The following is a 12,842-nucleotide window of genomic DNA, read 5'->3' as shown; positions in this document are numbered from 1 at the left end:
GGTGACAAAAAAGTTCAAGAGTGAGAGAAAAAGAGAGGTCAGCAGAACGAGGTCAACTCTAGAGGGAAAAGGAGAGTTATTATTGGACCAAAATGGAGTGCAAGGGAAAGTGAACGTCAGGATGACACAGAAACTTAGTATGTTTTTTTTTTTTTTTACTTGTTTTTTTTTGTTAAAAACATTTTTTTACAATGGTGCCTTGAGCTACACGTTTATTTTATTGTTTGTTATTCTTTACATTTGATTGACCCAAAGTAAAAAATAAATTCATACTTTGACCGAGATGCAGCACGAATTCTTACAAGTAAATTCCTCCATGTCTGGAATGAAAATAGCTGTGTGTGTGTAAGTGTGTGCGTAAGCGTGTATGTATATTTGTGTGTGCGTGGGAGAAACAGTTTGTGTGCATGTGTGCACGCCCATTTGTCACCATCACTTCCAATAATACTTGAGCAACTGTTCAGAGTGTCATATTGGGTGTCCGTCTGTGTGTGTGTATGTATGTGTGCGTGGATGTTGAGAGTCAGGTCAAGTGTGTGAGCGGTGGTGAGGGAGGAGAGAGAGTGAGATGAAGAAGAAGAAGAAAATCATGCTTCTTTTGTAAGAGTCCATCACAAAGTGCTGGTGTCAGTGGATGGAGACGAATCGTGATGGTGCTGTGAGCCTCACACACTTTGGAGTCATCAGCCAAGGAGCCACCGCGTTATGGGGAGTGTCAGCGAATTGTGCGCTTCTAGTTTTCAGGCGTTTTTGTGTCCGACGGTGCGAGGTCTGAAATCTGCTGCTGCTCCTGCTACTAAAGGTCAGTGATGATTTACTTTATAGATGGATAGGGGGCTACATAGACTGACATGAAGATAAGTATTTGAGATGCATGTGGCATATTAGGTGAGTCATTAAACCTATGCGTGGCATAACAATCACACAATCATTCTCGTGACTTAACAATCACCACTTGGTGGATCAAAACAATTTTCAAGAGTTAAAGCATTTTTCAAATGTGACTTGTCAATCGCATTCTGGTGTTGTCATAACAATCATAAAATGGCGTGAAAAATGCTGGCGGTGTCATAATAATCACCTTTGAACCCATGTGTTGTGTAACACCCTCATGCTGGTGTAGTCAAAACGATCTTTCTCAATTCTATGTGGCAAAACAAGCACACATTTTTGAATCAGTAACAATTATCGACACATCGAACACAACAACGGTTAAATAATACAAAAATCATTCTCAAAAGTATGTGGGGGCCTAGCACTCACACATTGGTGAATCAAAACAATCATTCTCAAATCTACAGTATTTCTGGCATAACAATCACACACCGGTGAATCAAAATGCCCAATAGTCAAAATGATCATTCTCATTATTTAAAAAAAATCTCAAAGAAAAGAGTAGCATTACAATCCCATGCTATTGGATCAAATCTATCATTTTCAAAACTCCATTTGGCATAGCAAACAAACACTAGTGTATCATAAACATCATTCTCAAAACTGTGTGTGACCTGGCAATGACACTTGTAAATATTTTTTTTGCCTATGCTCAAAATGATAATTCTCAGTTTAAAAACAAAAGCCTTCTCAAACCCACGTGTGGCATAACAATCACATACTGATGAATCAAAACAATCATTCTCAGAGCTATATGTGGCATAGCAATCACACACTACAGTATCAATCATTCTCAAAGCTACATGTGACATAGCACATTGGTAAATCAAAAATAAGTTTCTACAGCCAAAATTATCATTCTCAATGGTGTAATCAAAGCAATCATTCCCAAACCCATGTACGGCATAACAATCATACACGTCATGTGAACACAAATATTCCCAAACCTACTGTATATGCATCTTAACAATATACTGGTGTAGTCAAAACATTGTGTGGCATAACAATCACACAACTGGTGAGTCAAAACAATCATTTTCAAATCTATATCTGGCATAACAATCACACACTGGTGACTCAAAATGATCATGCTCACGACTCAAAATGGCCATTCTCAGTTGTAAAAACAACAACAACACACATTCTCAAAGCTTAGTGTGGCATAACAATCACATGCTGGTGTAGTCAAAATGTCATAATCACAATGGCACACTAATGTAAAAACCACTTGAAAGTTCCACATTACTGAAAAGGAAGGATTAGAAATGTCATTTAAACACTTGATAACGCTATCAGTATGAATATGAGGCTTCATCTCCCATTCTTCATGTAAATATCAGTGCAACATGTTGTGGCCGTTGCCGTGGAGACTTCTGAGAGTGCGTGTGCGCGCCATGCTGTGTTTTATTTCATTTATTTATGTGGCATTTTGGTGTACACACGCGCGCATGAGTCAGGCAAAAAAGATGCGTGCGCGAGATGGTGGGCTCGATTCGAGAGCGTGACGCACGCTCGTCGCCCTCTCGGGCCCAGATTGGCTCCTCCTCTCAAGTGGGTGCCCGAGCGATATCATCTCGCCCTGATCGCCTGCGTGTCATTTCACCTCATTGAAAGTCCATTTGGGACACACAAGGACAAGAAGAGTTCTAGTGGACCTGGATTGTGTGCAGATTTGTCATTCGGTTTCGTTTTATTTACTGCGCTGTAAAATCAACTAAAGTTTGCTCCACTCCAACTTTTCTCTTTTTAGGTAGCCATGTTGATTATCTGATTCAGGAAAAGGGCCGTTAAAGAGTTCCTGAGCTCTTCCTTTTACCCATCCTCAGCATATCCTGTTGTTGGTGTGTCTAAAATGGCTGATTAAAGTGCACAGCTGCAATGATCTTTGGCTTCTTTGCTTCCCAGCAACCATCCAATCACGTCCAATACGGCAGCTGCATCCGCCACAGAAAATGACTTGATTAATTTGTCATTGTTACCGAAAGGGATTTCTTTTACTTCAGTGATCTTGTTTAGCACACGAGAAATGAAAAATAATAGAAACATAAGCATAAAGTTGACATTGCTTGTATAGGAGTTAAAAAGATTCCACAAAAAAGCAAAGCCACTGCGGTCTAATTTAAGTTTATGCCCCCACAAATGAACTTCCGATGTTCATAGAGATTCAATTACGTTATTATTCAAAAATGCGGCATTTTATCACTAAACCGCTGTGTATGTTCCGCATGACATCACCAAACACAACTCCTCTCCACCTGCATGGACAACATTATTATAACATTACTATCAAAAGATTATGCTCGTAGAAGTGTTAGCTAAAGCTAATCTGTGCTAACATTGCAGCTCCGCTTACTTTTTGGCTTCGACATGCTAGTGTCAAAGTGGTTCTTTTGCTCTCTGTCAGCCAAGATGATCATGTCATCGACTGAAGAACTTGTGTGGGGTAATTATCTTAATTAGCTCGTACTTTCCAAAATAGGCAAACAATTAAATATTTATTGACCGTTTAATTTCACATTTAAAGGGTGGGCAAGCACATCACTTATCCATCTACATGTAAATTACAAATTCAATTCTTCATAATATGCCCACTAAAAGTAATTAATTCAAAAATTGGTAATGCATTTTTATTTTATTTTTACAATCATATGTTATATGCAGCCCCACTAGTCTAAACATGGCATTCTGGTTAATATTGCCTTTATGAAATATGAATTAAGCAGCAAAATCCACCCGTTTTTATCTATCTGTGGTGGCGGCCATTTTGCCACTTGATCACGACTGAAAATGACAACACGGTTGCTCAGGGCTCAGATAACGACCAATCACAGCTTCAGAAAACGGGTAAGCTGTGATTGGTCCTAATCGACAGCAAGTGGCAAAATGGCCGCCACCTGAGATGGATAAAATAATAATAATTTTGCTGCTTAACACATATTCCATAAACCCAATATGAGTCAGAATGTCGTGTTTAGACTAGTGGGGGCACATTTAACATATTGTTATTGAAAATTGGGGGGTTGACATCCACTTAAAAGGAACATTCTAACTATCTATCCATCTATCTATCTAATAGATAAATTGTTGTTTTTATTTGTTCAACTGTTGATGTAAGATTTCTCTCCTCCAGTCAGATATGGAGATTAGATACCAGCCGCTTTCTGATTGGCTGCCTCAGCTGAAGTCACGCCCACTCTCCCGAGTCCCAACACCAGCTGCTTTCCCTGATGGACACAGTTGTCATTTTTTCACCCCATCCGAACGCAACCATAAAACCCTATTTTAACCTTTAAAGTTACTCAAAGTTTTATATTCTTGCTCCATTTGGGCCGCGTTTCACCTGCAGGCCGTCGAACAGCGACGCGAACATGGTTTTAAAGTCGGAAGACGGCGTTGGTAAGTTACCTTGGGGGTCCTTTTAATTTGAGCGAAGCTAACTAAGTTAGCTCAGCGAGTTGGGCTAATTAGCAGCTAACGTGATGTAATTCTGAATACATCAGTAAGCGCATTATTCGTGTTTTATTTAAGTTAATAATTAGGTAACTCGTCTCCTACTGTGTCAATAAAAGCTCTTTATGGCCACACAAGCGAGCCATTATTAGTCATCTTGGACCGAGGCCACACTTGATGATGTTCCGTACTCATTTATTAGCCCTATTAACCAGAGCATTCACTTTTAAGACCTTTTTGTTATGTCGTTAAAGGATATTTTAAACATCAGGACCTTGTGTGACGTTTAGTGAATGTTTATGTTAAGTTTGTCTATCGATGTTGGTCCAGCTATTTACTCGAGGAAATGGCTAATATTTATACTTTTCTGACCATACCTAAGCAATACATGTGTTAATACAGTCCGGTTTATGTCTTAAATTAAAAATATTATCTATAGTGCACAATGTAAATAAGCCTGAATTATTTAGTTAATAGAATGAGTGAATTTCTGTTGTTTTCAAAATGTTAGGAAATGTTTGTTCACCAGCCACAAAATAATAAACATAATGTTCATTATGCAACTAAAGAGTAATATTATTTTTGTTGTTGTGTCTTCCTAATATGTATACTGTCACTCCCATCAATTTGTGTGTTAAACCATTAAAGATTGGTGTTTAAAAAAAAAATGAATTGTGCAAAATAAAAAAGAAATAAGCATCAAAACAACACACAGGCTTAACAGAATTGGTGCAGCTCCTTTGGTTTCAAACAGGAAATGTTTGTTTTTTAAAAGTGTACCAGTCGCAATGATATTCCTATTGTTCAGTATACAGGAAAGAACAGTTTTTAATTTTGTTGCAGGTGTCTGTGATGTTGCGTCTTCCTTCATTTTATATAGTCTGTGGCTTATGTCCTGCATCCAACAACAACTCCAGCTCATTCCTCATTCTTTTTCTCTGGCCACATGTCTGCTGTGCTGAGTTGAACACATTGGGAGGCATTCATCACCAGAAAGTCCAGTCTCCATGGGGAGTTTACCGTAACCACTGGATTATATCACGCCGCGCCGATCTGGTTAGCCTTGAGGCCAGCTGCCGTGGAGAGGGACAATCCTCGCTTTATGAGTGAAGCGAGACGACCAAACGCATCATTTTCTTTTCTTCCCAATTAAACCCGCTTGGCCTCGGGTCCCTGGTCAGCTGCCTCTGACGGTCCCAGTAGGGTAAGGTTGGACGAGACTGGACCGGGGGTGGCGCAAGTTAAATTTGCGGCTCTTGGCCTGTTATGACCACAACAACATTTTTGTCTGTCCAGGATCTTTGTTCGACTCAGAAATTTTCCTGGAAAAAAAAAAAGTTGGAACGGAAAGGCAGTGAGGCCTGAGGCTCAGAGCTAAATTTCAAAGGTCCATGATTCCATGCAATCAAAATATTTTTTCCCCAGTTGTATTATCCATCACATGGTTTAAGTTTGACGTCTAATTGCGGTTTGGTGTTTGCATACAATATCCTTTGAAAGACAAACGCTTGTAGAAACTTGAATTTGGCGCTATTGTGACATAGATTTGTGACTCATTGTTCAAGTACCTGCCCACTTTATGGTTACTTCACGCCTACTCAATTCAGGAAAATGGCTGAGGGGGGACAACACACCTGCCTCTTGTGCAAAGCTAAAACTGCATCAGCTGGTAACTTTGAAGAGTTGAGGAATAAACTGCTTCAATTCCTCTTAAGCATTTCGGAACAGAAATTGTATTTTGGTTGGGCTTCACACGTGCTAAAAATAAATTTGGAGATACATTTTCCTGCTTAGTTTGTGGACTGTTTAACAGTACCTGTGTTTGACATGTGGATGGTTGTTTAAAAAATATTTTTATGTGTTTCAGTTGAATTTTTACTACATAGCACTTAATGTGTTTTTTTAATCTTGTATACAAGAAATACACCACACAAAAAAATAATAATATCAAAACTAAACTAAAATAAAACATTTTGGTAAAAAATGTCAATAAAAAAAAAACAAACCGGCTCTGACAATTAATTAAAACTAACCTAAAAAAAGAAGCTGAAAATGAAATAAAAACGAACTATAATGAAAAATACCAAACTATTATAACTAGTGCTAAAATTGACCAAATACAGTTTGACCTACTAACTCGCTAGCCTGGGAAACCTCACTATTCCTCTCCATTCATTTTACACCAGTTCGTGCTGCAGCTCAAGCAATATTGACTTTTTTACTTTTAACAAGGTCTTTCTGTACTTCAAACCTCACTCATTATTTGCATAAAATTTTGTTAGAACATCATAGACTGTACTTCCGCTTTCTTTTGCAACCGGTTTAAGCGGCAAACTACCTCTGAACAGTGAAATCCATTATTGCTACATGAGCAGCTATTCGAATGTTAAAAAAATCAAATTCCAGTTTCCGCTCGTGATGCCCAACTCTTAAGGCCAAACTGTGAGGGAGGAGATAAAAGAGGGAGGGGAGGTATCGGGGGGGGGGAGGGTGATGTTAAAGGGTCTCACCCCTCTCTGGCAGTCGCACATCGGCCTCTTCTCCCATGCTGGATTGAGTGTCTGATGAGGCTGAACTGGAGTTCTAACTAGACATCATCTTTGTAACGCTAACAAAAGGCCAAAGATGTGGACTGATCAACTCTAAAGTTAAGATAGGTGGATCGGATTGGATTATTGAGTTTTTATGTAAATATCCTCTTAAAGGTAAGAAGCAGTGTGACGTGATGGGTGGCTAACATTTGCCAAATTGATTTTGTGCATTGTGAAGTGTGTGAAGTGCGCATATGTCACACATTCCGAGCAGCTGGCCGCTATGACAAGGAGTCTCGTTACTCGCAAAAAAAATACAAACACACACTTAGTGGCCTCCAGACCCCCTGTTGCTGCTGTCTGTATGTGTGTTGTAACTTAGGATGCTATTTTAAATGTGAAGAGTTAGCACTGTTTTCTGCTCACAATGGTGTGTTGTTATTCTTGCGCTGGGTTATAATAAGCGCAACTGCAGTCTGGATAAATGCGTCTGTCTGGGAGCTGTGTGCGTGTGTTTGTCCTTTTTTGGAAGGGATGTAAATGCCACATTCATTTAGCCAAGTGTGGACCTCTGGATCACAAGGCAAAACTGTTATAATCATTAATAGTGACTGTATTGAACGCCAACGCATAATCAAAGTGCCACATGCACAATCAAGATGGAGCTAATTTGAACCTAGTCATGTTGTGTCTTCGGGGTTAGTCTTACGAGATGGTTAGATAACGGCAGTGTTTGTTTTCTATTGTATGAATTTGGAGTATGTCGGAAATTTGGAACTTAAGGCGCGCGTGTGTCTTGGCTTGGTCGGATGTGGGCGGGGGTCATAATGCATACAAGCATGTTGTTGCCATAGCGACACAGACCAATCTCCTTGCCAGTTTGTTGTATTTACACGTTCTTGTTGGCCCTCAGTGCCCGATGACCTCAGTCCAGAGGAGAGACAGGAGCTGGAGAGCATCCGCCGCAGAAAACAGGAGCTACTGCAGGACATCCAAGTAAACACAAACACAGACGCACGTGCACACAATGTCACGTTGGATCTCGGCTGTCAACCTCGTGGCAAAACTACCCTTGAATCTTGAGTTTTCTGCTAAACTTGATGTTACACACACACACCGGATAATTACCGCAATAGTATCGTTTGAACCTGTTACTTTTCCCCACAGGATATAATGTAAAATGAAATAGTTCAGTATGAGGCACTTCAGAAAAGAAGAAAAAAAAAAATCATCTCCAGTTGACATGTTTCTTGGTGTCTCTCGAACCTCACTTGTCTGCTTTAAGTGTCCCTTCCACATGCCCTCAGGACAAATGGGCAATGGGCCGTCAAATATTCCAGTAATGGAGACACGGGACGCCGTGGCTTTATAAAGAGGAGGAAGGGGGTGGCGGTTGTAACCATGGAGACGCATGTGGAGGAGTCCAGACTGGACTTATTTACTCGGGATGAGGATTGTGTCTGGGCATTTTTATAATCAGACACATTCTTTGTCCCATTTTTTTGTTATCTTTTCTACTCCTTCCGTCTCCAATTTTTTCTTGCTTTTCATCGTCCTTGCATTCATCCCAGTCTGGGCCAAGTGTCAGGGGGGCAGTGGGTGGGGGGGAGTTGGCCGAGCAGGCTAGTGAATGTGGGTCAGGGTTTGAGGACAGCGGAGAGGGAAAGCAAGGTCGCCAGGCTGACCCGAGAACAGGTGCTCCGGCTCTCATAGAAGATTTGCGGGGACAGAGGGAGAGAGTTGTAGGCTTTCACTCATCTATATTTTCAATTTTATTTTTTATTTGTGTTCTTAGAGGCTGAAGAATGAGATAGCAGAGGTCACCAGCGAGATTGATAACCTGGGACTGACTGAAGAAAGGTAAGAAGTCTTTTGAGAAACATTTTTTTTGTGCGAGTGCAGACTATGAAAGGTGATCCCCAAAAATTCAAGGCGCCATTTTGTTTGTTTATTTGTCAGCAGGCTAATTGCTGATTCATGGAAGAGGCCCTTTTGAATCTGGAATAGACTTTTACCTCAACGTTATCCAGAACTATACTAAAATCAGATGGGGTCCTCGTTTTAAAGGCATTAAGATTTCAAAGGCGTTCTCAGTTACTGCTCATTAGGTTGTTTACAGTGAAGTGTTTGCAGTTCCATATTCAAATTCACCTATTCCCATTTTTTTCTGTCGAACCCATCCCCAGCTATTCACTGACAAACTCACCTATTTACACATACTTGTGCACTTGCTGTAATGCCCTAAGATGCCTTAAGATGTCGCCAAAGCCCTGGCTGGTTATTTGAAAAGTATTTATTGGTGTTAAATGAGGAATTCTGGTATTATGGTGTTGTGAATTGTGTACTAATTTGGCTTCTCTGTAGGAACAGTATTACTTAATGAGGTTTTTGTAGCTGATGTTATTTTCTGGGTCATCAGGAAAAGCATGCAGAGGAATAAACAGATGGCTATGGGTCGGAAGAAGTTCAACATGGACCCCAAAAAAGTGAGAGGAATACACTCCCCCCAAAAAAACTCTTCCTTTCTTCATTTGAAGATAACGCTTTTATTAATGTGCTTGTAAAACTGCCATGCGTAATCACGAATGTATGCATTTGCGACATGTTGTCTCAAGGGAATCCAATTCCTGATTGACTGCTCGTTGCTGAAAAACACCAGTGATGACATCGCACGCTTCCTCTACAAGGGCGAGGGCCTTAACAAGACGGCCATCGGCGATTACCTCGGAGAGAGGTCAGTGTTTTTCCAGGCGCTCCCTCACAGAGAATTCCCCCAAAAGGATCATCTTAAGCACAAAGTATACCCTTTTGTACCCAGTGATGCCGGTTACGCATTCCTCAAATAATGGCTGCTATTTTGAGTAACTAGTAATCTGATTAACCCTGGAGAACCAAAGAACCGTTTTCCTCTTTGGAAAATTACGAATTATACATTAAATGGCTGCTATAAATTCACTGAACACCAAAATATATGTTTTTTCAATTTTAACCCTTTTTTTTTTAACTAGCTCAGAGTTGCTAATTTATCAAAATATATATTTAAAACATACTCCTAGGCATTCTGCAACATGATTTGAAATAGATTAACAAAAAAAAACAAAATTTTACCATCTGATGGTTTGCTGAGAAGATGGTTTTGTGTGGATTGATTTCTAGCTCAACAAAACGGCATGTTGCCAGCCATCTTGTCACCACCACTCTGGCTCATGTAAGTGCAATATTCATCCACTAGATGGCCCCATGCAGGGGTCAGAAGTGGCACTCTGGACTTTTGAAGTTAAATTTGTAAAAAAAAAAAAAGAAAGAAGAAAAAAAGGTCTTTGTTCTTTGAGTAGCAGAATTTATAGGGGCCAAATTTAACTCCGTGGGTTCTCCAGGCTTAAAGTTAGTATTCCAAGACTAAATGTGTTATTTTGTAATATCTCAAAGTTGGTCAAATGTTCGTGTGTGTTTTGCAGAGACGACTTCAACATCGAGGTGCTGCACGCCTTCCTGCAGCTGCACGAGTTCTCGGACCTGAACCTGGTCCAGGCCCTACGGCAGTTCCTGTGGAGCTTCCGTCTTCCCGGCGAAGCCCAGAAGATCGACCGCATGATGGAGGCCTTCGCCCAGCGCTACTGCCACTGCAATCCCGGCGTGTTTCAAAGCACGGGTGAGTGGGCAACAATGAGCTGCGGAATTCTGTTGGGCAGGACTCCAGTAGTAACAAGTTTATTTCCACAGACACGTGTTACGTGTTGTCCTTCGCCGTCATCATGCTCAACACCAGTTTGCACAACCCCAACGTGAAGGACAAGCCCTCCGTTCAGAGATTTACTGCCATGAATCGAGGCATTAACGACGGTGGAGATTTGCCGGACGACCTTCTCCGAGTGAGAGCATTTCCTTTACCTAAACTTCCATCATTTTGTTTATTTCTATTGTGCAAGATGGCTGTTGTCACAAAGAAAAATTGTACAGGGAAGTACTCGCAATAATTTTTAGCTAGTACATTAAATGTTCCAGTAAACTGAGAAAAGTACCAATCACACAATTGCATTGTTCTACACAGTAGGGCTTGGGCCGAGTTGATGACAGATGGACTTCATCACTGCTTAATGATGATTATAGCTTGATGTTGATTACTCGCCAGTCACGTGTTTTGGCATTAACAACACGGATGCCAACCTGACATCAAGAGATGGCCGGGCAACGTGGCAAACTAACACGGTCGCTTGCAAAATAGGCAAGTCTAACCTCAAATATGACAAAAATACAAATGTTATATAAACGCCCATCTAAAAAATGGCAACTGCTGACGCTTGGCTTAAAATTCTCAAATTCAACAAACACTCTCCTGTAATAGTGAAAAGACCAATAGTAAGCTGTAGCGACGGCTTTGACGAAACGATGACAAGCGATGGTCGACCGATCACCTCTTGAATCTGAAAACGAGCGTTTAATGTCACCAGCAACCAATATTCAAGCCTTCATCCTCCTTCCAGTCACGCCACCCCAGATTCGTTCATCCACTAGACTCGTACACCTTGATGGTATCACAGACAGTCGGAGTTAACACGACTGCAGGTTTGCTTACTGTGTCGGGGGGGTGGGGTCACTGCAACTGAAAAGTAAGTGAGCAAAATGCACTGACAGAGTTGACAACTGAAAAAAAGTATTAGTAGTTAACCAAGTCGTCCAACCCTATGGATTTTTTTTATTAATGTGTATTATTTCTACTAGTCTTTTTCTATCATGAATAACTGTCAAATGTTGATGATCCTGCGCGTAATCCATTGTCTGACTCTGTGTGTAGAACCTATTTGAAAGCATCAAGAACGAGCCCTTTAAAATCCCCGAAGATGACGGCAACGACCTCACGCACACTTTTTTCAATCCAGACCGAGAAGGCTGGCTTCTCAAACTAGGTATGTTTTTGCCAAGAGCGCCTCCTAGTGGCTTCTCCCAAGAGAGCGCGCTCATTCGTTGATGTAACCAGTGTGTGTATTTGTTAACAAATTAACTGTTTTCTTCTTCTTCTGTTTTCTGTTTCCTGAAACCAGGAGGTAAGTACCGTCCAACTCGGCTTCAATGCACCGACCGCTTCGCCTCCTCTCACCGCTCTGCGCACTTTAGCTTTGAGCTCACGCGCTAGAACGCAAACCACGTCACGCCTCTTCTCCCATGCTGTGCTTTTTAATCTGACAAACGCTGGCTTCTGATCACTGCAACCAATTTTTTTTACCTGCTTTAACAGCAAAAGTTGCCATCAAGGACCCTGACAGCTAACTTGTTTTTCGTCTACAGGTGGACGGGTAAAGACCTGGAAAAGGCGCTGGTTCATCCTCACGGATAACTGCCTTTATTATTTTGAGTACACAACAGTAAGTAGAAGCCTCAAGAATATTTTGAGCCATTAAGTACCGTAATTATGAAATGTATTTTCCCCGCAAAGGACAAAGAACCCAGAGGGATCATTCCCCTGGAAAATCTGAGCATCCGCGAAGTCGATGACTCAAAGAAGCCGGTAAACTCTTTTAACTTTTCACGCCCGGATGTGGTTTTCAAACGGGCTCACTGGCGCTCTTTATCCTCGCCTCGTTCCCAAGAACTGCTTCGAGCTCTTCATCTCGGACCACAGAGATCAGGTGATCAAGGCCTGCAAGACAGAGGCGGACGGCCGCGTGGTGGAGGGCAACCACACTTTTTACAGAATCTCCGCCCCCACCGCGGAGGAGAAAGACGAGTGGATCAACAGCATCAAGTGAGGCTTATTTGCTGTGTTTTTTTGTAATTGTGCTGAATGTACTGCGGCTAATTATGTAGTTCTTCATAGGGCAGGAAACACAATAGAATCATGTGACTATGAGCCATGGACCCCATTTTTAAACTCTTAATAGACAGTTTATATTGTGTATGGAAGGTCACTGGAGCTAACATTAAACTACTTGTCCCACGATAAGGCAGAAGAACCATGTGATTAATGTT

The 12,842-nt window shown here is 41.1% G+C and overlaps 1 protein-coding gene across 3 annotated transcripts in view; it reads left to right on the top strand.

Moving 5' to 3' along the window:
* The first annotated feature begins 489 nt into the window (after positions 1 to 489).
* The window catches only part of LOC144038861 (cytohesin-1-like), a 13,090-nt gene continuing 737 nt past the window's right edge, over positions 490 to 12,842 (top strand). The window contains exons 1-11 of one of the 3 annotated variants that reach the window (XM_077551650.1): positions 490 to 802; positions 7,789 to 7,871; positions 8,671 to 8,735; positions 9,295 to 9,361; positions 9,491 to 9,609; positions 10,334 to 10,527; positions 10,599 to 10,747; positions 11,671 to 11,783; positions 12,160 to 12,238; positions 12,310 to 12,381; positions 12,464 to 12,618. In XM_077551650.1, the coding sequence (XP_077407776.1) occupies positions 706 to 802; positions 7,789 to 7,871; positions 8,671 to 8,735; positions 9,295 to 9,361; positions 9,491 to 9,609; positions 10,334 to 10,527; positions 10,599 to 10,747; positions 11,671 to 11,783; positions 12,160 to 12,238; positions 12,310 to 12,381; positions 12,464 to 12,618 (1,193 nt within the window). In that variant the 5' untranslated portion in view covers positions 490 to 705. Of the gene's footprint in view, positions 803 to 4,089; positions 4,291 to 6,877; positions 7,050 to 7,788; positions 7,872 to 8,670; positions 8,736 to 9,294; positions 9,362 to 9,490; positions 9,610 to 10,333; positions 10,528 to 10,598; positions 10,748 to 11,670; positions 11,784 to 12,159; positions 12,239 to 12,309; positions 12,382 to 12,463; positions 12,619 to 12,842 lie in introns of those variants that run through there. The other 2 variants (XM_077551651.1, XM_077551652.1) reach the window with 2 other exon arrangements.

Source organism: Vanacampus margaritifer, chromosome 18 (assembly GCF_051991255.1).
Source record: "Vanacampus margaritifer isolate UIUO_Vmar chromosome 18, RoL_Vmar_1.0, whole genome shotgun sequence".
Lineage (NCBI taxonomy): Eukaryota > Metazoa > Chordata > Actinopteri > Syngnathiformes > Syngnathidae > Vanacampus > Vanacampus margaritifer.
The sequence above is the reverse complement of the archived record's forward strand: the minus strand, read 5'-3'. Positions and strand labels throughout refer to the sequence as shown.